Genomic DNA, 25,715 nt, shown 5'->3' with positions numbered 1-25,715 from the left:
TGAGCACATGTGGGTGTGGGCACATGTGTCCTGAGGGCAGGGGTGAGCTCACTGCTGGCTGAGTGAATGGGAGGGCAGCCTGGCCATGCGGTGGAACATGTGGGTTCTGGTTCTGTCCTGGCACAGATCCACTGTGTGACCTTAGGCAAATTCTAACCCTCTCTGGGCCTCAGTGCCCCCTGTGTTTGGTGGATGATCTAAGAGCCCTGCCCTGTTGGCCATTCTGGGCTCCCATGTGTGTGTGTGTGTGTGTGTGTGTGTGTGTGTGTGTGTGTGTTGGGGGGATTTGCCTGAGTGGCAGGAGGAGGGACATGGGTGTTTCGGAGCCTGCTTGCTGCATAGCATGCCTCCATCCGCACACTGCGTTCTGCATCTCTCCCTTCAGGTTCCAGTGAGCACGGCGTGTGTAGGCGAAAGCCCTGCTGTGAATTTTGAAAATAGTTATTTTTGTCACTGGCAAAGGAGGCCTGTTAGGACTCGTCAGCTTGTGGATAAGCAGGACGGGTGGGGCGGGGTGGGATGGGGTGGGGTGCAGTGCAGTGGAGGGGGTTCAGGTCTTAGTTACAGAGCTGCATCCCCACTGCAGAGATGGCTCAGCCCAGGAGTTAGTGTCTGGCCTGGGGCTGCAGGGCAGAGGTGATTGTCCATGTCCTGGAGCCCTTCCTCCCAGCCCTGTTCTTTACCTCTACAGCTGCCCCCCAACTAGAACTTTGTCTTTCTCCAGGATGTTGCTGCTGGGGCCGTGGTGGGCAGAGGCCAGGACTGGCTGAGGCCTCTGGATTGCAGCCAGCCCTCGTGCTGGCTTAGGAGGGAGACTCGGAAGAAGTCACCCACTGGGATAGTGTCCCAGGCCCAGGATACTCCAGAAAGGGGTTATCTGCAGTCCCCCCTTTACCCAGGATACTCTAGCTCTGCCGGGGGGGCTTGTCCCAACTGCGTGGGCTGTGCCCTTCCAGAGTGGCGGGGCTCCCCTGCAGCTCCAGGCTTGCGTCAGTTGGGTGGAGTCCTTGTTATACCTGCTGAGTGGGCCCTGCCCCAGATGACCCAGCCTCCAGCTCCAGGCCTGTTTCTCTTCTTGTGCCCTGGACTTTTGGGGCCACAAGTGCAGGACCATAGAAAGCCCTTTCTATTCTCCCCCAGGCACCAAGACCCACCCCCTGTGGTCTACCTGGCCTCAAACATGGAGAGCCCCGCTGGGGCTGGTGGTGGCCTCCTGCTCCTGTTTCTGAGAAAGGTTCAGTCTAATCTCCAACCCAGCCTAGAGCTTGCCTGGCTGAGTCCCACCTAAGCCAGAGCCCAGCAAACAGCCCAGGAGCCCCACTCCAGCTTCAGCCTGAGACCTGATCCACAGCTCAGCAGTCCCCAAACCTGCCTAACCAGGGCCCTGGCAACTGGCCTGATTGAGTGACCAAGACTATGGGCATTGTGGTGAAAGGCTCAGCCCACTTGCTGTGGCTTCTACTCCGTCCAGCAATCAGCATGGCACCTGCCATCACTACCTGCCTCTCGTTCCCCCCAGTCAGGGCACCTGGGTCTGCACTCTGTGTCAGGCCCCTGACCGATATCACCAAGCAGATGCTTATACCACCTGTGGAGGAGAGGGATGCAAGGGAGGGGAGACCAGAGGCAGCTGGGGCCCCTTGGGTCACAGATCTGGGGGACTGGAGCCCAGAGATGCCAAACAAGCCCCTTGTTTCTCCCTTGGCTGGACCAGATCTGCCAGCCTGATGGGTTTGAGTCGGGGGCGGCCCTGTTTGAGCTGGGCTTTGCCTATGGAATCTGCAGCAGGGATGACCAGTACCCTAGGAGCCGGGAGAGCGCCCCAGACATGGCTGGAGAGGCAGAGCTCTGAGCCCCTCCCTGGGCGTTGGCCCCATTTCCTCCCCTCACTCAGTGCCTACTGGCTACCTTGGGACCTAGGGAAGCAGTCCTGCAGTGTCAGAAAGACGGAGGGCAGAGCGGGAAGAGAAGGAGCACTGTTCTGGGAGTTAGCGTTCTGAATTGTCCTGATCTGTCCCTGAACTTGTGTGACGGCAGAAAGGCAGCTTCCTCTCTCCCTGGGCGTTGGTCCCCCATCTGTAGGGCACATGGGCTCCCTCAGGGTCCGTCCAGCTCTAGTGGAGGCCAAAGAATCCAGGGCAGCGTGCTGAAGTCACACAGATCCCAGATGGATAAGTCACGTCATGTCTCTGCAAAACGGGCAATGATCATATATGTCTCACAGACATTCCTTGTGAAGTATAAATAGTGCAGTAAGTGCTTAGCACAGGGCCTGGCTTGAAAGCGGAAATAACTATTTTTCCTGTTCTTGGAGTCCATGAAGGAACATCTTGTCCCCATATTTCTTAGGAGGAAGTAGAGACCCCAATGGGGAAAAGATGTGCCATGGGCACTCACAGCCAATGGCAGGACTTGATCTTGGGCCCTCTAACTGTCGGTTGTGCTGTCCAGACGCTGCTACAGTAGCCGTTGTCCTCTGTCTCTTGGCTCCCTGCTTCTCTCTTCCTTGCAATGATTGCCTCCTACGTGGGATACCTCAGGGGACAGTGCTGCTCCCTAACCCCTGACTTCTCTGCCTTCTGAGTACAAGTCTAGCATTATTTACTGCAATGAATTAATCAAATCACACTCTGCCTAGACCCTCTGCAGGATCATTTCTCTCTTGGCCCACTTTCCACCGATTCTGCCCATTATGCTCACTGCCCTTAGTGGGACAGGCCTCGTGGGGACCCTTTGGATGTCACGTTTTCTGTGGTGCCTGCCCAGGCCCCGCAGGACCCTGAGGCACTCGAGCACGTGCACGTGAACATGTGTATGGGCTATGGAAGGAGGGATTTGAGTTGGCTGTCACAATGCTACTAAGGCTCTGATTTCCCCCCCACCCCCACCCCCCACCGTGGCCATGGTCCCCATTTGTCCCTCCCCATCTACATGGCTTACATCCGGTATTCACTTTCATGTTCCCTCTCCTAGAGTGTCAGAGCTGTGCTCAGCGACCTGGAGGGCTCCCACCCCTGGCCACCAGCCCGTGGCATATAGGTCTGCTCTTGAGTACCGCACGCATGTTGCAGATGGGGGCACACGTGCTGGCTCGCCTGCCTGCCATGGCCCTGGGGAGTAGAGAGCTTGGCAGGAACAGTCCTCCTGATGCAATCATCGGCTCATTCTCTCAGAGCCATGGAGGCAGGGCTGGCTCCTCGCTGCCCGCTACCACCGGGCACAGCTGCCAGCCTTTCATCAGGCACAAGAGGAGGCAGTGAATTAACAGTGCCTCCTTGGCAGGGTGGCAGTTACACTCAGAATGGGGGTGCGGTCCAAGGCAGTGCCCACACCCCTGCATTAAGCTCTTGAAGGTTTGGAGGGGTGTGTGTGTGTGTGTGTGTGTGTGTGTGTGTGGAGAGTTGCCGAGGAGACCGTTCCTTCCTCTCTCCCTTCGCTCCCTCCTCCAGTCGTCTCCAACATGAGGATCCTGCAGCCTGGGTCCGGCGCATCCGCCAGTACCAAGTGCACAGGGTTTGGGCCAGCACTGGGAGGAAGAGAAGAGTGACAAAAAGGAAGGGAGGCAGAAACAAGACAGGAGGTGAAACGGAACGGGAAGGATAGGGAGCACTGAGGAGGAAGGGCTCAAGGGAAGGAAGGAAGAAAATGGGGGAAAGGTGAGAACAAGAAAAAAGGAGAGCTGAAACGAGAGATGGAAGTAGGGAACAATGGATGGACAAGGTAACAGCAGTGAAGGGTGGAGTGGGGCTGGGCTGGCCCTGCATCCTGAAGCCACATAGGTCAACCCCATGGTCGCTGTCGCAGGCAGGGAGAAAGCTGGCCATCGAGGGCCTCGGTCCCTTTATATCCTCCTCTGAGTCATCGCCTGCTCTTCCTGTGATGATGGAGGTACCTCCCCCATGTGCTCTGCTCTCTTCCTCACATGCCCCATTTCATGGGAGATGGTGAAGGGGAGGAAACAGGGTGGTCAGGCCAGCACCAAGCCAAGTAACACTATCACCTCCTTTTTTCAGAACATTATATTCCCATTAATATAGCCTCAGGCCTTGTGACCTTGTGGCCTCTAGCCTCAGTCCTTTGTTCTATAGGGATTGCTGCAAACCAGGCTTGGACAAGGTGATGTTCCAATCATGAGCTCCACTCCAGTGGGGATGCAGAGAACGACACCTCAAAGAGCTGGGACTTGAAGATGTTGTGTACTTCCGTGGTGCAGAGAGAGCAGTGTGAAGGGGGAGGGCCGTTTGAGTCCCGTGATATAATGATTTCCTACCTATTGAGCATGTAGTGTGTCAGCCACTGTGCTCCTCTCATTTAATCCACAGGATAGCCCTGGAGGTAGGGGATATTATCAACACTCCTTTGCAGATGAAGAAACAGAGGCACAGAGAAATTAGGATACTCATTCAAAATCACACAGCCTGTAGACTCCACAGTTGTGGAGTCTCTCTAACCACTGCTCGACACTGCCTCCCCTCTCTCCTGGGCAATGACTGGATGGCCTCAGGGGTCATTAAGGGCTGTTCCAGCACTTTCATGTATGGAAGCCATCCCCTCCTGGGGACAGGCTAGAGGGTCTGGGGCAAGGAGGTGGTGGTACAGCCCTTCCCCCACTTCTCCACTTTACGCCTCTAGCCTCTAGCATGTTCCTTGTTTTGCCTGCTGCCCACTGGCTGTGCGCCCCAAGCACAGGCCTCTCTTCTTTGCCTCTGAATTGCAACGTTGGCGGCAGAAGCGGGAAGCATATTGTGCACAGAGGAAAAAAAAAAACAACTGAGTGGTTTTTCCTTTTACTGAAGGTGGTAATGGTGCAATTAGTGGCTAAGCCATTACCCTTCCTCCCTTGTTCGCCTCCCCATCCTTCCCTTCTGCCCTCCTCACGTTTCTCTCCTGGGAAGAAATGGCTGCATTGGAGAGCCAACCTCATTATTCCCACCCCTGACTCCCAGGAAGAGAGGCAGAATTCAGGGGAGGGAGTATTCAATGTCTCCAAGCACCTGCTGGGTTTGGGGTTTACCAACAAGCCGACACCATGTCCAGCAAGGGAAGTGATCAGCAAGGCAATTTGGAGGTTCAGAGGAGGTGGGCTGGGAACCCAGAGGGTTTGGATCCCGTTATTTGACCTGTGCTCATTGTGGGCAAATGCTGCCATGAGACCTCAGCCTGGTGGGCTGTGAAGTGCCCTTGAGTGGAGGGGGAGGGTGTGAAGGGTCTGAGATTCTAAGTCCAAGTTGGAGTGATGCAGGCGGTCATGCTCGTGCTTTAGACAGTCCCCTTGCCTCTTTTAGAGACTAAAAGGAGACCTCCACAGCCATTAATCCACTCCATCTACACAGCCTTCCTCTGCAGTCGCAGCTTTGTTCTCTTATGTAGAAAGGGAGCTGGAAGCTCAGAGAGGGGCAGTGACTTTCCCAGGGTCACACAGCTAATAAATGTTGGAGGTGGAATTGAACTCAGGTCCTTAAACTCCAGTCTTCTTCTTCCTTAACCCCCCAGGCCTTGGGGTAAGATTTTGGGGCCACAGATATGGCTATTGCCCTGAAGAGCTTAAGTCGGCTGGGAAAGGAACAACACAATTTGGGGATGAGGATTTCAGGAGAGCTCCATGGCCACTCCCCTCCAGGCCAGGCCATGCTCCCCTCCCCACTGCCTCCTCCACCTCTTTCACCTTGACTTGAAGCCCAAGCAGAAACTGGGACATGAGCCCCAGGAGACCGGATCTCCATGGTCCCTCTGGGGGCATGGCGTGGGGGAGAGGTTATGGAAGAGGCCTCAGGAGGGGACCAACTGTTACAGCTGTGAGGGGTGAGGGTGAGCGGGTAGCCAGGGCTGTTCCCTCCAGAATCCTGGTGTCTCCTCTCCTCTGCACTTCCTCCCCAAGTTAGAGTGCCAGTGTGATGGCCAAGGTGTCAAAGAGCAGAAAGAGCAAGAGTGACATGAGAAAGACAGGCAGAGGAAAAAAAATAAATGCAGAGGGAAGCAGAGAGACAGTTACAGAGACTACGGTGATCCAGAGAGAGAGAGAGATCCCCAAGAATTAGCCACCGGTTCCCTGTAAACCTTAGAATCCGCTGTTGCCAAGACAACGGGGCAATACCTGTCTCTCCAGAGATGAAGTTGCCAGGGTAACTGCATCCTGTCTTTCCTGGGGACCATCCCGGAATGTGGCATCCACTGTTACCATGGCAACTGCCTTTTTGCCCCACTTAATCCCATCCTGTCTGCTATGAAGGCCCCACAGTTAGTTGGAGGTGGGGGAGGTGGGAAGAGAGATCACTTGTGGACTAAGTTTGTTCTCCCCCTGCTACAGCCCCTCCCCCGGTCCCTCACCTTGGGGGTGGGGGTGGGGGTGCTGGGTCCACCTGCCTCTGGGCCCACACTGGCCTGCAGTATTGTGTGCGGTTGGCCCAGGGTGTCCTGGAGCAGGTTTCTCACTGGAAGGCAGGCAGGTGTTGGGGAGGCAGTTACCGGGGCAACGGGAACAGGGCGTTTTGGAGGTGGTTGCCATGGGGACCTGGATGCTGACGAAGGCTCGCGAGGCTGTGAGCAGCCACAGTGCCCTGCTCAGAAGCCTGGGGCTCATCAGTCAAGCCGGTTCTAGGTTCTCACTCGGAAGCACGGGCAGGCAGGCGAGTGGCCCCTAGTTCCGGGAGCAGCACAGCAGTACCCCAGCCTGGTCCTCCAGCCCCCAGCCTTGCCTGCCCGCCCAGCGCCAGGATGGCTACCATTACCTGCACTCGCTTCACGGAAGAGTACCAGCTCTTCGAGGAACTGGGAAAGTGAGTTGCACCCTAGAGTCCTGGAGGGCACAGGGGCTTGGTGTCACGGGCAGGGGTGTGCACATGCGGTGCTTCCTGTGCTCAAACAGGGAGGAAGGCTGCATGTGTTTGGGAGCACTTGTATGTGCAGAGGGAGCCATGGGCATATTTGCGGGTACACAGATGTGCCAAGGCCAGCTGGACAAATGTGTGTGGAGGGGTGAAGGGTTGATGGTGCATGCCAGGGAGTGCACACACATGCACACGACCTGGGCAAACACAGATTCTTAGAAACTCAGGGTTAGAAAGGGATTTTCCTGTCAGCTGAGTCCAAGGCTGGAACCCCCTGTCGAGCTTCTCATGAGGTGGCCATCTGGCCTCAACTTGGATACCTCTGGTGACAGAGAGTTCACCACCTCAGGCAGTCCTTCATGACTTTAGACACCTGCAGCGACTCTGCAGAGTGGCCAACTTCTCCCTGTAAGCACATCCTTTCCCCACTTTCCCCCTCCCAGCTCCTCTAGAAGTGAGGGCATTGGTACAGCAGGGGTTAATAACTGAGTGACTGGTGAGGCTTTCTGGGTGTTGGGAGGAGGGGAAGAGCAATCGGGCAAGTTGGGGGGAGCACTGCTGTTGCAGGGGTTCGTGTTGTGATGGTACCCCAGCTCTGGGCCCTTGGCAAAGTTGTCCAGCCCCAGAGCTCATTTTCTGCCTTTGATGACTGGTGTGGAGAGAAGGGTGGGAGGATGGAGGGAGAAGAGCCCCTTGGGATAGTCCGGTAGGCTGTGGAGTGTCAGAAGCATTGCTGGATGCCTCCGGCAGGGTTTGTGGAGGATCTGGGGATGGATCCAGGGGAAAGGTACAGCTTGGAGGCAGAGTCTGCCCCGTGGGCAAGGCAGCTCCACTGTCCAGGTGGTTCTTGCTGTAGCAGCCGGAGTGCAGGAGAGAGGGGCCCTGTAAGTAGGGGTGTGCTGGTGTGAGATCTGGACATACACAAGTGTGCATTTGATGTGTGTTGTATAAGGACTGACTCTGGGGTACACTTGTGTGCGCTGACAGGGTGTGCATGTGTGTGTACCAAGAGGGGGTGCTGGTGTGTGCTTTAAGTGTAAGGCCTGAAAATGCAAGTGTGCCCTGCAAGGGGGGGTGTGTGCAAGGGGCACACGGGGTGCTGTGGGCTGGTTTGCACGGGAGTGAAGATGAGAACATGCGTCATTATGTGCCCATGTATGGCAGGTCAGAGCTGTGTGTCCACCAGCAGGCTAACGTGTGTGAGGTCTGGGCATGTGCAGACATGTCTGTGTAAGGAGGCACATCTGGGACGTGGGCACAGCGCTGTGCCTAGGAGGTCACAGACATGCACATCTGTGTGAGGACTCAGGGCCATGCACACGGGAAGTGCACACGTGTGAGGCCAGGGCCCACAGGCTCGGGTGGGAGTGTGGGTGTTGTAGGCATGTGTGAGCTCATGCTGGTGTCTGCATATGTGTGGGAGGTGGGCCTGTGGCTGTATGGAAGCAGGCTGCCTGCACACACACACACACACACACACACACACTTGCACACCAGGCAGTCCGACACCTACAGGCCAGCTCCCTCGTTCCCTCATACGCCCAGGTGCAGCCGACGTGTGCTCACTCCGGTCTGCAGACTTCTTTCTGAGCGTGTTTTTGTGCTGGGGGTAGAGGGGGAGCAGGGAGAAAATGTTGAGGGACGCTCTGGAGGACTGAGGCTGTTCATCAGACTTGTGCAGGGACCCCCGTCTCAGCTGGTTGCCTGTGCCCACTGGAACCCCAAGGATTCCCTGATGAGCTGGGAGCTGCCTTTCAAGGTGCAACTAAGGCTGGGTTCTGGGAGGAATGCGTCACAGAGCGCAGTGAAATGGAGTTGAGATGTGACTCAGGTGCTCAAAGTGAAAAGGAAAGGGATGCTTTGCCCCAAGAGGAGACGGAGATGCTGAAGGCTGGGTGCTATGGGGGTGATTTGGCAGAGCGCTTCCTCAGCCCCACTGCCTGCCAGGGTACTTGGAGGGACAGGGGCCACAGCAGCACTTCAGGAGACAGGGAGCCCTGGTATGGCCATGGCAGGAAAACCGAGGGTGGCAGACATGGCCAGACCTGTCTGATCAATTTCAGACCTCTTCCTTCCAGAACCATCTGTGCTGTTAACCTTTTTTAGGTCACATATTCCTCCAGGAATCTGATGAAAGGCTAAGTCTACATTCCTCAGGAAAATGCGCAAAACTACAAAATGCTGCATGCGATGTCAGGACATCAGGAAGGCTGTGGATGGGCCTCAGGTTAAGGATGCTTGTTTTGGAATAAAGGGGATGAGCCTCCACACCTCTGATGCCTGGGTTCAAAAGACCAGGTACCACTGAGGAGGGGGGTGTCTCCTGCTCTGCACAGCAGCTTCAGTCCAAGTGCCCAGTGGGGCAGATATGGGCAGTACTCGGAAGAGGGCACAGGCTCTAGACTTTACCCCCCATAGCTCTGTGACATTGGGAAGGCTATGGCACCTCTGTCCCAACCCCCCATCATTTGCAGATAAAAAAGGGCTGTGGGAATGAGATGAGATGGTGCCCGGAAAGATGTGGTAACAAACCTGGCACACAGCCTTCGAGAAAGGATCGCTTCCCAGGGCTGGAGTTTGTCTGGCTTGGGAGAGGGGCTGACCAAACCCTGCCTCCCCTGGGCTGGCAGGGAGGCAACAGCTCTTTTTCTGTCTGGAGAAGCACCAAAGATACCTGCAGGACCCAGCCTTCAACGGGTGACCACGGTCCCTGCAAGCCAGGACATTGCGGTCACCACAGGGAAGCTGAGCCCCCGTTCCAGGAGCCCACTTCAGATCACTGGCAGGGTGACTGGCAGAGGCAGCTGGGCGGGCTCTACAAGAAGACATGGGAGCCTTGGACCTCCTTCTGCAGGGCCCTGGACTGCCCAGCTGGACAGCAGGGCTCGTGCCTCTCGAGGGCTTCCTGGTGCTCAGCCCTGTGAGGCCTGGCTTGTGACTGCAGCCTTTGCTTCGAGTAGCCCAGGGGTAGGGATGGCTCTGGATGTAAGAGAAGCTGTCACTCTCTGAATGGTGGGCAGCCACTTGGGGGTGTGTGGGCTGGAGTCAGGGCTCTGGGCAGGGGCTTCTGCAGCCTCTTGATACTGCTGGAGGAAGGTCCCACTGCAGCATCTGATTCAGATAAGCCAGGAATTGATTCCAGGACCCCTAGAGGGTTGAGGTGGGGCTGTCACTTAGGTCTCAGAGTGTAACTCACTCTTTCCTCCCTTGACCCCAATCCTCTTTCCTCCCAGGGGATGAGAGAAATGAAAACCCAGACCTTAGGAGCAGAGAAGCTTGTTGGGAGGCAGGCTGCAGCGAAGATGCCAGCTCAGTGTCAGAGTGGACCTGGGCAGCTGGACCAGAGCTCTTGGCAGATGGGTTTTCTCTAAAGAAGACCAGCCTCAGGGAAAGGGGTCAGGTTCCAGGAGGTGGAGAAGGACAATGTCTCCTCCAGCCTCTGACATTCTCTGGGCTTTGGATCCCACTCCCAGGAGAGGTTAGGGAGGCCAAGAATTGCCCTGCAGCCTATGTAATCACCAGGCTGTACAGAAAGAGCCTCTGAAGGAGATATTACTTGAGAGAAGGAGAGGGAAGGAGGGCGGAAGGGAGGGAGGGAGACTGGAGAGCTAGCGCAACCCATTCTTTTCTCTCTAGAAACAGATCTGAAATTGACTCAAGGGTGGTGTGGGGGCTGGGGGAGGGATTTCAGGGGCCAGCAAGGTTGGCAGAGGGAGAGCAGAGAGCTGGCTTCTAACCTCTGCGGCTTTGTATTGTGAACTGGGCTTGGGCTGGGCTGAGCAGGGGGCAACCATGGGGCCCAGAGGTAGCACCCTGCCCTGGGGGTGTCCAGGGTCCTGGATGCTTAGGTTCCCTCTGGAGACAAAAACTCTAATATCTGAAAAATATGTTTAGCAACATGGCCCTTCCCTGGCCGAGCTATTAGGAGGATTGATGATGTAACACTGGAGAGAGAAGGCACCTGGGCATCAAAGACGGGTATTGTACTTTTATTTTGCTTCTCATAACCTCTCACATTCATAGCACTTTGGGGCTGGCAAGGCCCTTCTCCATCCATGAGCTCATCCCTGAGCGAGGCAGAGGGCTTACTCATCCATCTCACAGATGAGCAGACCGAGGCCTGAGCAGGTGGAATGACTGGCTCAGGGCACTGGTGGCAGTGCTTAGAATTGCATGTAGGTCTCCAGCACCTTGCATACGGGGGAAGGTTGATGAGAGGGACCCCTCCTGGTGTTGTGTCTGGGGAACACTATTAAGAAGAAGGGTAGTGGCATGGTGGGTAAGGGGACTCTGAGCTGTCACTTATTTTCCAGTCATGATTCTGCCTCTCATTTACAGGGCCACCCTGGGTGAATCCCTTGTCCTCTGTGTACCTCCACTTTACCATCTGTAAAATGGGATCAGAATACTTCTGCAGATGTTGAAATGCCCCATTAGAGTTGCTGCCCTCTTTAAGCTCCCTCTGTGGGAGGCGCACATGGGAAATTTCAGATTCCCAGAACCTCAGAACTAGAAGGACCCTGGACACTATCTACTCATAGCACAGATGATGGAGCCAATCACCCAAAGAGAAATGGTTTGGCCAAGGCCACAGGGAGAAGCAGTGGCAAAGCCAAGAGAGGACCAGATGATGTGCAGGGGCCAGAGGCCAAGGATGGGAAGTTGAGGGGCAGGTCCTTAAGGAGGGGTGGCAGGGACAGGGGAGGGGACAATTCCTCCCTCTCCTGCAAGCCGTCAGAGCAGCAGACATGTGCATGTTCTGGGGCATGCGGCCGCCCTCCGCCCCCATACAGCTGCCCCCACATAGGCTGAGACACTGACACTGTGCTAGGCCTCCCGCCTGCCCGCCTGCCTCCCTGCACAAGCACAGTGACACTGCTGCCAACACCCCTACAGTTTGGGGCCTCAGCCCTGTCAGTGGGGTGAGGGCAGAGCCTTGGAATGCAACACCCACATCCTGTTGCTAGTGCACACACACACCACACACACACACACACCAGTGCATATGGACGTGTGCGCACACACACTGGCTCCAACTGGGCATCGAGCACGAGTCTACCTCCCAGTACAGAGAGAGCAAGATGGTTAGGTTGGACTTCTGCTCTCTCTCTCTCTCTCTCTCTCTCTCTCTCGCTCTCGCTCTCTCTCTCGCTCTCGCTCTCGCTCTCGCTCTCTCCCTTTCTCCCCCACCTCTTTATCTCCCCTTCCCTCTCTCCCTTTCTCTGAGTCTCTGGTTTCTGTCTCTGTTTTTCTCTCCCCTTCCCTCTCTTTCTGTGGGTCCCTTTGCCACAGGTCACACTCTCCTGCATGCATGTTGCCCATGTCACATTCTCTTCTGAGCTGCTCTGTGACATGGTAGGAAGCTTCCCTTCCCAGGTCAGCCTGGTGCAGCCCCGGAGCATGTTGCAAGTTGCTGAGGCACAGCCCAGGGTCCGTGTGAGGATGGCTTCCCATCAAGGCGTTAGATGGGCTATAAGGCTATTGGGACTTTCTGTGCTGGAGAATGTTGAGGGCCTTGTCGTTTCGGGGTCACGTAAAAGGAGGAACGTCTGCCACTTTTACATCCATTCAACAAGCATTTCCTGAGCACATACTCTGTTCCCAGCCCTGGGCTGAGCCCAGCAGGTGCCACATGCAAGACTTATGTAGTCTTTGCCCCTCTGGGGCTCATAGTCTAGTGGGAAGCTGACATTAATTAAATCACTTCAGAAATTATTATTTAAATGCAACTGGATAAGGACCATGAGCACAAACATGGAGCTATAAGCTGTAAAGAGACTTCAACTAGTTAGGGTAAGGAAGGTGTCAGGGAAGGCTCCCCTGAGGTGGTGACATAGGGCGCTGAAGGCTGAATAAGAGTGAGTCAGAGGGAAGAAGGTGGGAAATTGTTCCTCAGAATAGTGGAAACAGCACAGGCAAAGGCTCTGATGTATGTATTTTGATGGAGGATGTCCTCCCTGAGGGGATCGGGGGTCCCACTCTTCTTAGGCCTGCTCAGCCTGCCCCCAATTTTTGGATACCTTGGGCCTAGAAGGAATATTAAAAACCTGTACATTGTCTGGGGGCTAGGCAGGATGGCAAAGATCTGGACACCAAATCAAGTAAGAGGCAGCTGAGGAGCTGGGGGACATTAGGAGGAAGAGGAGACATCCTCTCCCCTCATCTCTGCAGGGATGTCCTAGGGTCCCAGGGCATAGAGTCAACTGCTGTATGTGGCCCCAGAGGGCAGAGCAGGGTCAAATGTGTAGAGTAACAGGGAGGTAGATTTCAGGTCAACATAAAGAAGAACCCTGTAATGGTCAGAACTGCTCCTCTACCCTCTAGATGGACGTGTCCTCAGAATATAGTGAGCCACAGAGATATACACATTCACAACCCTGTCCCACCCTGTGCCTCCGTTTCCCTCCTCCTCCACATCCGTCTGTGCTCACCGATGAGATGCTTTGCTGAAAGCTGGAGGTGGGAGATGGAGTAGGGCCCAGAATATCCTCAGTCCCACTCACATATCGGAGCAAGAAGTGCTCCCTTGTCTTACTGATGGAGAACTAAGGCCCAGAGAGGGCAGGGCCTCGTCTGAGGTCACAGAAGCCAGTGACGCACGAGAAGTGGCACTCCAGCCTCTCTCCAGTCTAGTGCTTGGCTCTCTTACTAAACCTTGGAGCATCTCACTCTGCACCTCTGAAGGCCTTTGGGGTGTGCAGGTGGACAGAGTCAGCCAGGAGGTCATCTCAGGCTGGAGAGGCAGCAGCCCTTCAGCATCTTCCCTGCTTTGCCTGCTCTGGTCCTGTCTCCAAGCTCTGTGGATATGTATTTTTTAATTTTCCTTTTTTGTAACCCATTCAAGAAAACCCATGCACAGCCAAAACAAGGAACTTCTGTTGGTTCAATGTTCCCTGAAGCAAACAGAATCTTCCGGTCCCTAGGCCTTCTGTGTCCCCCACGAGACTTCTGCTGGGTTGGCGTGGGGCAGGCCTGAGGCGGGGGGTGGGGACGTTGTTGTGTGACAGTGTGAGGGACAGCTCGAACACACTGTGTCCCTGCAGCATCTTCTGGAGTCTGGGAGTGGGCGGCTGCAGCCGGGGCTGGGAGGAGGGAGAGCTGCGGTTTCAGTAATAGGGCCCAGGATTTTCTGGCTGGAAAATGCCGTTGTGTGTGGAGTTCTATGCAGAGCTGCTGTGGTGAGCCGGGGAGAAGAGAGAGAAAACCAATCAAGGGGCGTCCTGAGCCCCAGCCCCTATCTCCTCTGCTCTGTTTGCCATTTGGGGACCTGCATAGCTGTGTTTTGTTTGTTTATTAAGAAAGGGCACTACTGCTTGAAAAGAAATAGAGAGAGAGGGCTTTAAAATGACTGATCAACAGGTGATTTCACAGATGGGTAAACTGAGGCCCCAACAGGTGAAGAGATTTGCTTCAAGTACATAGAGGTGGGTGTTTTGGAAACAGGATAGTCCTTTTGTTTCTGAACAAATCGGACCCCAGCTTTTTAACTGTTTTGGGAACCTGGGAGCCCTCACAGAATCTTATACGAACCCCAGCCACTATCCCTAGGAAAAGGCACGTGCACTGCAACTCACAGAATGTTGTGTATTATTTCCCACACATCTCCCTACTCTAAAGCCCACCTGTGGACCCCACGTTAGGGCTCCCTCTGATCTGAGAGTGTAGGGTATTGGAAAGAGCAACGGACGATAAGGCAGGAGTCCCGGGTTCAAGGTCTTAGCCTCACTTTCTTCACCTATGGACTGGGAAAGGTAAGATATGACTGAGCGTGCAGCTTCTGAAGCAGCCACGTGTGGCCCACACTCTGGCCCGTTGGGTGGAGCTGCTCTGATGGCCTACGCCAGCTCTGTCCTTTCCCTGGACATTCTAACCCCATCTGCTCTGGCTTCCACACTCCCAGGCGTTGCTCTGTTCTGAGGGCTCAGATCAACTAACCGGGGCTGCGAGATACTGACCAACAGAGGTTTGGGATGCTAACCTCTCACAGATCACAGCCCTGTCTACATGTGACCAGGCTCTTCTGAAATCATCCAGCTCACCTCAGAGAGATAGAATGCTTAGGTTTTGGAACAGAGAGTGGGGAGGGCTTTGGGGAGGAGACAGGACTTTGATTATGAGGTGCCTGTCACACAGCATGCAGGCAAGAGGGCAAGTACCTAGAAATCTGGGACTAGAATTCTGGCGAGAGAAGGGCGATCTAGAAGCAGAGTTCGATCTTGAATGATTGTCCATGGCTTTTGCCACTTGGGGGGGGCGTGGCACGGCGGCACAGAATCCTTTGTGATGCTAATGAAAAATATGCCTCCTCTGCCTAGAGCAATGCACAGACAGAATAATTTTATGAAAGTTTTAGGTATGGTCATGAACGCCCAGAGCCTCCCCAGCGATCCCAGCTAATGGCCTGGGCAGATGGCAGGAAGGGAGAAGTGGTAAGAGAATGGTGGAGAGAGAACAGTGAGCAGCCATAATGGGGGGGAAGATGAGGAAGTGAAAGCACTGTGGGAGGGGCGGTTGCCAGGGAGCCCACAGTGACCTAGAAACAAAAGGGAGGAAGGGCCTCAAAACTGGGTGGTCACTGGGGCTAACCACCACCTGGTGTGGGGCAGGCCAGGTGTGTCAGGCTCAGTTGGCTGCGGCTGTGGGGGGGGCATTGGGTGGGCGGGCCTGGCACAGCTTTCCTTCCTGGGAGCTCGGGGGTGGGAACCAGATTGTGGTGGGTTCATGGGTGTGGGAGGTGGGAAGAGGAGGCAGCGGATGTCGGACACTTGTTCTGGAAGTTTGGCAGCAAAGAAGAGAGGAAGGAAGTGGCCCAGGCTGCTGGGTCGAGAGAAAGGTTCTTAGTTTCTACATTTTTGGGGGCGAGGCGGTTGTTTATTTTTCCAGAATGGGGGAGACCTGGGTATGTTTGAGGAAGTAGCCAATGAAGGGGAGACCCTCAAGACTGTCAGAACCCCTGACAACCAGACCCCCAAGGAGTAGAGTGAGGGGAGGGTTCAGAGACTGTGCCGTCTCCCACCAGTCCCCATAAACAGTGTTCCTGTCTGCTGAGGTCCACAGGCATGTCCTGGGCTCTGGGTCAAGGTGAGAGGGTTTGCTCTAGAGGATGTTGGCAGTAACCAGTCTTGGGTAGCGGCCGCCTCATCCCATCACTACATTGCAGAGACTTCTCCCAAATGGCCCAGGAGGAAGTGGGGCTGGGATTCCTCATTTCCATCTTTCAAATGGGAAAACTGAGGCCCAGAAGGATAGGTGAGTTGGTAGCCAAAGTGGGTGAGGACCCAGGTCTTTCCACTCCCCATCAAAGGCTCCTGGTGCTGCACCTGGCTGCCATGTCAGCATTTGGGGATGTTTCAGGCCAAAGAGGGTGACGAGCCCCTACGGGCTGGCAGTCAGCAAGTCCCAGGACACTGTGCCTGCCTAGCAGCCAGAAAGCAGTTTCCCAGTGTGAATCTTGCTTTTCACAGCCCATTAGCACGTTCCCACATTCTCAGCCATGCTGGACCCACTCTCACTATGTCCTCTCCATCTGTCTTTTGGAGAGTAGGGCTTGACCTCCTTTATGCCAACGCACACCCAGGGGGCAGGCTGCTCTGCCTGGGGGAGCAGCCCCTTCCCCTCCTCGCCGTGCCCCCACCTCCTCTCCTAGCTTGCTTCTTTCCCTGAGCTTGGCAAACAAGGTCCATTTTGTTTCTGATGATGCCAGCTGTTCTCATCACTCCGTAGGTAATGATGCCTATAAAAGGCGTTGTTTCCTGAGCATTTACTGTACTCCAGGGACTGTGCTAACCCATTGCATACCTTATTCTCTCATCAAATCATTGAAAAAGCTGCACAGGGTGGGCACTGTTCATATCTAATTTTACAGTGGGAAGAAACAGACTTGCAAGGTTAAGTGACTTGCTAGTAAGCAGCTGAACCGCGATTTGAACTTGGTTGGTCTGGTTCAGGACAGCCTGCTCTTGTCCACGTAGAACTTCGCTATCCAATGTGGGGATCACTAGCCACATATACCTATTTGACTGAAATAAAATTAAACATTCAATGCTTCAGCCCTACTAGCCACATATCAAGTGTTTTCATCATATGAGGCTAGTGGCCGCCACACTGGACAACACAGACTAATTCCATCATCACAGAAAGTTCTGCCAGACGGTGCTGGTATAGAATATTAAGCATGGAAAGGTCTCTGCTATTTAACCTCATCCCCACCCCAACCCCATGTTGCAGATGAAGAAATTGAGGCCATGTTGATGCAGACCCCTGCCCAAGACCTCCAAGCATGACTGAGACCTGAGATTCCATTCCTGCAGTATCTGTCTGTCTGTCTCTGTCACACACACACCCCTTGCTGCCCATGTTCTGTGATCCTTTTGCTAATATGGATACAAACTTCATACCCAGGGTGACACACATATGCTTTGTCACACCTGGAGCCATATGCCTGGCAGTGGGCCTATCATATGCACTGACCGGGCTACCGACACACACCTGTGGGCAGACACATTGCCTCAACCCCTTTGCACTCAGGAACACTTTCACGGGCGCTCCCAGGGCCTGCCCATGCCACCCCACACTCACACAGGCCTCACATGCAGGCCTCATCCCTTCCTCTCGGGACCCCTGGTCACTCCCTCCACTCTGCCCTCCCCATCTAGACCCCCTCCCCTCTCCCACTCTGTCCTGTTTCCAAGTGCCTGCCCACCTACTTGCTGGCCACCTGCTCAGATCAGGGCCGGGGAAGGAGTGGGCTGGCGCTTCTGTTTGCCAAGGCAGCTGGGCTGTGGCCACTTGCTCACGCAGGACGAGAATGCAGAAATATGCCCTTTTTAAACAGAAGATGAAAAAGAGAGGAAGTTAGGGCAGCAGGCTTGCTGCCTCCGCTCTCATTTTTGCTGTAGACTTTCTTCTTCCTCATCTCCCTGATCCCAGCACTGTGGCAGGTTGGGAGGAAGCTTCCCACGACGAATGGAGACCCGAGGCCGCACAGGTAGAAAGAGAGGCTCCTTGGCCTACGCCCTTTCTTGCCGCATTTGAGACTCTATATGCCTGGCAGTGTGCCCAGAGTTTCACACGCATAGACTCCCTTAATCTCCCCAACGTACCCAGGAGGTAGATACTATCAATCCCCCATTTCATAAAAAGGTGCAGTGCCAAGTTCAATGTCACATTGAGTTGGGGGTGAGTCGTGATCAGGCCACAGGGCTTTGTGAGCCTGGAGACCCGGCTCTTGACGGTCACACGCCCCTGCCTTTGGTAGAATCAGCAGAGCACGTGCAGGTGACCTGGGTTCTCTCTGCAGCCTCCCCTAGGAATATGCCTGCTCCCCGAGGCCTCAGTTTCCAGATTGGTTAAATGGGGTATTCTGGTCCCAATTTTGCACGGCTGCTGTGAGGGCCCAGAAGGAGCTTAGTGGTGAACTTGCATTTGTAGGGAGGACGCCTTCCGGGTGTACGAGAGGCTGGTGTCCTCTGAATCAGTAATTCTGAACCGGCTTTGATAAACCCCTCCCTCTGAGCCTCTACTACAAGCCATGCATCCTTGCCCAGAAGAAAACACGCACCTCCACTCAGAGGCATGGGCTGTTCTTCGAGGGGTACAGGACCCCTGCGGCCACCCCATCCGTGGCCTGGACCCCGAGTTAAAACCTGGGATTTACACAGAAGTCGAGGCTGTGTCTGTGGAGGAAGTTTGGAGGAAGTTCAGCACTTCCCTTGTTTTACAGGCGGGGCTCTTAGGTCCTTAGCTCCTGGGGCAGAGCCAGGTTCACGGGGCCTGTGGCACCTCCCTGCTCAGAGCCCCGTGTGACAGCCCCCCAGTGCTGATATCCAGGTGGGGGTGGGCATCAAGCAGGACTTCCCCAGAAGGTGGGCAGGACAGTGCTGAGCTGTCTGAGACAGTGTCGAGCTGGCTGAGACAGTGTGTTAAATGAACATGCAGATTCCCTAGGCCAGTACCCAGAGGTTCTGATTTGGTAGGTCTGGGTGGGGCCTTAGAATCTGCATTTTTCAAAGAACAAGGGATTCTGAAGCAGGCAGTTGGATAACCATGGATTTAAGGTCTTCAGCAGAATGGAGTTTTGTTTCTTTAGTGGAGAAATTATATCCTTCCTCTCTCCCCCTCCCTCCCTCCCATGTTAACGGAAGTCCAGTTTGGGACCAGGTCCAGGCTAGATACTGGTGAGCAGGAATAGACGCAGCCCCTGTACTTGGGAGCATATCGCCTTCCTCCTTCCCTGCTGCTGCTCTCCCTGGAGTTCTCGGAACCTTCCCCCAAAGCGGCCACTTTAAACATTCTCTCCCCTGGGGCCTCTGGGAATTGTGGCCTCCAGCTGAGCAGGGACCTGACTTCTGTTCTATCTCCCTGCCTGGGTAACGTGGGCACCTTTGAGAGACCAGTTGTGCCCTACCTTCCTCAGATGCCTGTTCTGCTTCCTAACACCTATGGCTGAAATCCTCCCCCCGTCTCATTTCAGTCCCTCTCACTGTTGCTTAATTCTACCTCCTGTTCCTGCAAGAAACATCTGTGGCGTCCCTCCTGGTAGCAGACAGTGGGTGCCTGGCAGGGGGCCAGGGAGGAGAACGTTAAAGTCCTGGCCCTCGGGACCTCACTGTCGGGTGGGAGAGGCTAGCTAGATGAGCAGACACAAACCCTGGGCCGGATGAGGAGGTATGGGGTGCTCTGGGAGCGCAGATGAGGGGTCCTGTAACAGGAGGCTTCTCAAGTAGTGTGACCCGGTCTTACTGCTTGTCACGCGGGGTGTCCGGCAGGGTCTCTGCTCCCGCTCCCCACATAAGAACGCAGGATATGGTGAGGCCAAACAAGAACACCCATGGAGCCATAGATAGGGAAGTCATACCACTATATTCTCGCTGGCGGCTGGGAGACACAGGAGGCAGGAGCCACACGATCCGCAACCTGCCGTCCACTTCTGTCTGCCAACCAACCTCGCTTGCTAACTGCAATCTCCCTCTTTACAATCCGTAATCCATATTCTGCCACGCCACAACTACACCACGACCCTGCTATAGCTTAGCCGCGGCAGTTATATCAGTGGCTAATGGCTAACCGGTAACAGCTGATGGCTGACTAGTCACAGGTGATGACCATCTACTACCTGAGCCAGCACCTTTCTATGTGAGGCCGAGAGCCTGGAAACTGCTCTCTGGGGCTCTGTCCCACACTGCTTTCCTGCAGGTGATGGAGGAAAGGTGATGGCAGGGGCTGTACATCCTGGGGAGGGTCTGGCACTGTACAAGACAATCCATTTGCCCACGAATCCTGGCCGCCTCTGGCTTTCCCACAGGGCATATTTCCTGATCTCCAGCCCTCCTCCCTGCCCTTTCTTTTTCATCCTTCTCCACAGTTTTCCACCACTCTCTTCATGCTGCCCAGACATGAAGCCTCTGACCCGATGCCCAGGGGCATGTGCAGAGTGGGCGTCTGTGCCAGCCTGCAGGCTTCCTCAGTGCCCGCCAGTGTCCTCTCCTGTTCCCATCAGCCTCATCTTGGTGGCTTGGACCTGCTCGTATGCTTGGAAGGGGAGTCAGAGTTTGGAGGATATGATGGGGTGCAGCCACAGCAGGAACGGGGACATGGAGGCCAGGAAGGAGCAGGCTCACTGGTGGGGGAGCATCCCAGAACGTGGGAGTGCAAATACCCAAGTTCTAGATGCAGCCCTGCCCGTAGCTAGCTGTGTGACCTTGAGCAATCTCCATGGAGCTACGCTGAAGCTCAAAGTCTTGAGCCCCACTTCAGATATAAGGAATCAGAATCTGCATTTTAGCAAGATACCCAGGTGATTTGTGCAGACATTCAAATTAGGGAAGCCTGTCCCACAGACTTGCTTCTTGCCATTTGCTTGTGGTGAGGGCAGTAATGATGGTGACCACAGTCAGTGTCTGTGATATGAAGGGGTTAGACTACATGACCTTTGTGGGCGAGGGTACAACATGGCACCTAGATGCCAGGTCTAGTCCTCAAACTAGTTTTGTGTAGGTTAACATTCTTCTTGGAATCAGGTGTCAGTATTTAAAAATTGGGAAAGTTTGCATAAATCCTTATTTCAAATTCTCTTCCAACTACCAATACTTTGAGGATAAAATCCAGGGACCTCTTAAAACATATGGAAAGATGCTCAGCCTCACTCTTACTATGAGAATTACAAGTCAGATCTCCACCAAATTGTCATTTACCACCCATCTCACTAGCAAGATAAGAACGTTTGATAACACACCGTGTGGACAAAAGTGGAGGAAAATTGTGCCCTCACATACTAGTGGGAAAGTAAGTTGGTACAATCTATAAGATGAAAAGTCTCTCATCCTCTCTCAAAATTATTAAACAACACCCTTTCTAAAAGTTTATCCACAGACATTTGCACACATGGGAAATGTAATTCTAATGCACACATACTATAAGGTTAGTCATTGCAGCACTGTTTGTAATAGCTATAGACTGGAACTAACCTAATTGCCCATAAATAGGGGACTGGGTAGGTAAATTACAGAATAGCTATATGATTAAATACGATGTCATGAGGAGATCTTGATGTAACAGAAGGCAGCTCTCCAAAATAGTTACTGAAAAATGGAGGATGCAGAACAGCTTGCAAGGTCCAGTAGCATTTGTGTGGCCGACAGTATCTGTGGAAAGATGCTCTGTTAACACTGTCCATCTCTGGTGAGGGGACCTCAGAGACTGGGATACAGAGGTGGAGGGAGCTTTTTCACTATCTACACTTTTGCAACTTTTGAACTTTGAACTATGTCAATGTGTTAACTACTCAAAGAATAGAAAACGAAAAACTCTCAGGGACCCAGATTCTGTGATTCTAACACTATATGATTCTAATATTTTATAATTTGATAAGCCTAACTTATGACTCTGAAAGGCTTGTCTTTTGTGAGGCCAAGCTCCTAATAATTTGCCACCAGTGGTTCTCCTGGGTCTCAGGCCCTGCTCTGCCCCTGAGCTGGGCCACAGCAGCCCCTGTGAGCTCAAGCAGCCCTGAAAGAGGGCTCCCCACCTAGCAACGTACAGCTGTATGAACTCCAGCATCTCTTGGGGATGCAGCCCTCAGGCCCGTCCTCACCTTCTTCACCTTCTCTGTCCTTGTAGGGGAGCCTTCTCAGTGGTGCGCAGGTGTGTGAAGGTGCTGGCTGGCCAGGAGTATGCTGCCAAGATTATCAACACCAAGAAGCTGTCGGCCAGAGGTAGGTGGCAGACCCGTGCCTTCCCACCCTCCGGGGCTCTCCTCTTCACAACCTCCCTCTACCCCTCGGCTTAGAACCAGGACCTGGAGCTGTCCCTCTGGGTGACGCTGCCAGCAGGAGTGGGGGCTGTTCTTCCTGTGGGTATTATGAGAATAGACCCCTCCATTTTTCTTCTTTAGGGGATCTAGGCTGGAGGTCATAGCCTTTCTGACAGGCCAAGCTCTCTGTACCCCACCCAGGTGAAGGCTAAGGTGCCAGGTGGGACTTTCTTTCCCTGCTCTTCTGCCACTTGCCTCCATTCTCGCCTCCGACCTCTGTACCTGCTGTTACCTCTGCCTGGATGCCCTTACCTGAGGCCTTACAAGACTGGTCTTGTAAGACCAGTCTTACAAGACTGGTCTCAGCTTAACGTCAAATCCTTTGAGAGACGTCCCTGAACCCAAGATCTGAGGGCATCTCCCCCAATTTATAGCTCTCATTGCCATTTACTGTCCTGTGGCTTCCCCAGCCTGAACTTAGCCCATTTACTGGCTTGGTTCCTTGTTTCACATCTCTCTTTCCTCTGGACTTGAAGTTCCAGGAGGATAAGGATGGGTCTCATTCCCTGAGATATGCCCAGTACCTAGGACAGCGCCCTGCACATCCAACGTGCTCAACCAGCAAACTCCAGGTGCACTGCTTCCGTCACACCGGTTTGATCCTGGTCCCTAAATACTCCCTAGGACCGTGGCTCTCAAAGCTGTCCTCACATTGGAATCCTCTGGAGACCTTCAAACACTTCTGATGCCTGGATTGCACCCCCAGAGGTTGTGATTTCATTAGCCTGGGGTGTGACCTGGGTTTTGGAAAGGATCCCCAGGTAATTCTAATTTGGAAGGGATCCTAGACCAGCAGCAGCAGCAGCGGCAACCTCAGGAGACTGTTAAAAATGCAAATTCTTGATTCCATCCTGAAGGAATCAGAGTCTGCCTTTCACAAGACACCTGGGTGATTCATGTGGACATTAAACTTTGGGATGGCTGCCCAGGAGTCTTCCTTTTTGCTTTTAGTGGTTAGGGAGTAATGGTGGTGACCACAGCCAGTGTGCTGGGGAGGGCTAGCTTCAAAGATCCAGTCTGAGCAGTGTCAAACCTGCCTTGGGGACCACTCAGTGGTGGAGGGAATTCTGGGGGTGGGAGGGAGAGGCAGCCCATGGCTTGTACAGCATGGGAGACGTCGTGTGCAGGGCTGGCATAACGTCCAGGTGTTTGCCTGGCACAGGTGGCAGCTGTGTCTGAGCCAGGGCCCAGCAGGTGTGGGGTTCACGGAGGCTGGTACAGGATGTTCACACTGTCCCCCACGGGTCTCCCAGCAGGCCCCGTGTTAGGCCTTGTGCTGCCGCTTTTCATCTCTCTGGCTCAGTGCTGTTGGGAGTCCAGCACTTTCTCCTCGTTTCCAAAACCCTCTGTAAGCAGGCCAGTGTCCTGCAGGGAGAAGAGGCTGGGGTGGGGGGTTTGTCTTAAAGCCCAGGGCCCCTGAAGGCACACAGTCAGCATGAAAGCTGGAGTGGAAAGGAGAGACCTATGGAAGGTCCAGAGCAGAGCCAGGAGTAGGGAGCCAGGGTGGCAGGAAGGCCGGCTAGACTGCTGCCTGATGTCCAGAGGCTGGCATTGGCCTTGCTGTCGCTGTGTGACTAGTGGCGGTCTGATGCCCTCTCTGTGCTTTGTGTCTAACAATCAAGAGAGGTGTCCCAATCTCTGAGATACAGTGGGAGCAGGACTAGAGCCATGACGTGGGGTGAAAGGTTAAGGTTGCCCCCAAACGAGGGAGGATCGGGAACCAAGGTCCTTCCTGGATGCTGGGGATCTTGGGCCAGCTCACCCCGCTCTCAGAGCCACATCTATACATGTGCGCGCGTGCACACACACACACACACACACAGGGGAATAGAGGAGAATGTAGGGGCACTGCCTCATTTCTGGGAAGTGACTAAGCATTCCTGGGCAGTGTAGACTCTGGGCTGTCAGGCAGTAACCACCATGCCCTCTCTTTTTGACAATTTGTTGAGCCTTGGGCCTCCTGGTAGGAAGGTGACCCAGGCCTAGTGAGCGTGGAGGGTGGTAATGGGGATGTTCTCAGGGGAACCTTCTCGAAGAAGCCTGCTCACTGCCAATGCTTCCGCCAGAGGGAGAGGACAGCAGTGCTCCTTTCAGCAGGTTTCTTTGTTTGTCACACAAGGTGCCTGGGTGGGGAGTGGTTTGAGGCTGAATACTTGGCAACACACTCCAAGCATCTCCTGCTGATACCCCTGGGTGACTTTGGCAGCTCTCAGTGGGGGGGCTGGGCCCACTGGGGCGTCTCTCCACCCCCCAGGGAGCTGTGGCTTCCCCTTTCCCACCCCGCCAGCCTCTTGTATCCAGCGGTTCTCAAACCCGGGAGATAGTTTTCCTATGTATTTTTAAACTAGCCTTTTAAACAAAATGCTCATAGTATATATAAACAATTCCGAGAAACCATAAAGACATGAAATGAAAAGTAAAAATTTTGCCTCTCCCAATTCCTCCCAAACTCCCTTGGGAGCCTTTATTAAAATGCAGCTGCCCGGGAGCAGTTCCACCCCTGGACGATTGGATTCCGTAGGTGAGGCCAGAGCTTCTGCATTGCCAGACCCTGTCAGTGCTCGCTCTGTATGCTTTCTAGCTCCAGCTCACCAGGCACACACAGAAAGTGTCTGTTATCGTTTTCGGGAACGCGGGGTGCGTGGATGTGGCTGGTGCAGCCAGAGATGACTGGCCCGGCTATGGCGACCTCCACAGACCCCACTGTCCACCCTGGTGCTGAGAGGTCACTTTCTCAGCTCCCTCGCAACCATTCCCAGGACCGGCTGGGAAGCATGGTGTGAGCTTATTCAGGCTGCCCCTGAGCGTCAGGTCCACACGAGGGAGCCTGTGAGGTGGCATGATGACATCGTTCCATCCTCCTCATCTTCTTCCCCATCACTGGCACTCTCTGTCCTCACAATTATTTCTCCAACCTCCCAGGATCGGGAGTCCTGTGGAGGCCCTGTGGAGGCTGGGGCATTTCTTGTTCCCAATCATGGAGGTCTATTTTCTCTCCTGGCTCCCATGTGTCTGTTCGGAATCCCGCTGCCCACCTGCCTGCTGGAGCCCAGCCCCTCTGCAGGCACAGAGCCCTCGAGGTTGCCTGATTGTACTCTCCGCCCCCCCGCACCTCTCCCTGCTCCCCCACCCCTGCTCTGCTCTGACCCACCCTGCCCTGCCCTGCTGGCACTGTCTGGCCCCAGAAACCTAACCCCAGAGTTTCCATCTACCCCTGCCTGCTAAGATAAGGCCAGGACTGGCCCCCATAACCCCAACACCCTGGAGGCCTGCTCCCAGGGAGGAAGGGAGAAGATTCACAAGGTATCATTGTGAACATTAGGGCAACCCTTTCAGGTACCTGGCCAGGAGGCTGCAGACTTCCTTCTCTCAGACCTCTCACCATCGTGAGTTTCTACTGAGCTGGATAGATTGGTTTATCAATTAATTCCTTATTAGAAGGGGAGACAATATAGTATAGTAATGATGAACATGGATTACAATCCTGGCTGTGGCACTTCTTAGCTAAGGGGTCTTCAACAAGCTGGGCTTTAGGCCTTGGGAACATGGCAGTGACTGCCAGACAAAGTCTTGTTCTC

General features: G+C 54.3%; 1 protein-coding gene across 6 annotated transcripts in view; it reads left to right on the top strand.

Annotated features, from left to right (window-relative positions):
• The first annotated feature begins 6,220 nt into the window (after window positions 1-6,220).
• The window catches only part of CAMK2A (calcium/calmodulin dependent protein kinase II alpha), a 61,475-nt gene continuing 41,980 nt past the window's right edge, over window positions 6,221-25,715 (top strand). For 4 of the 6 annotated variants that reach the window (XM_019734372.3, XM_019734371.3, XM_074313755.2 and 1 more), the window contains exons 1-2: window positions 6,566-6,776; window positions 21,945-22,039. In XM_019734372.3, coding sequence (XP_019589931.1) covers window positions 6,715-6,776; window positions 21,945-22,039 — 157 coding nt within the window. In that variant the 5' untranslated portion in view covers window positions 6,566-6,714. Of the gene's footprint in view, window positions 6,777-21,944; window positions 22,040-25,715 lie in introns of all 6 variants that reach the window. The other 2 variants (XM_019734370.3, XM_019734369.3) reach the window with 2 other exon arrangements.

The sequence above is a fragment of the Rhinolophus sinicus genome, chromosome 5 (assembly GCF_057876585.1).
Source record: "Rhinolophus sinicus isolate RSI-liver-muscle chromosome 5, RSI-T2T, whole genome shotgun sequence".
In the NCBI taxonomy this organism is placed as follows: domain Eukaryota; kingdom Metazoa; phylum Chordata; class Mammalia; order Chiroptera; family Rhinolophidae; genus Rhinolophus; species Rhinolophus sinicus.
Note: the sequence above shows the minus strand (reverse complement) of the source record. Positions and strands in the feature narration are given on the sequence as shown.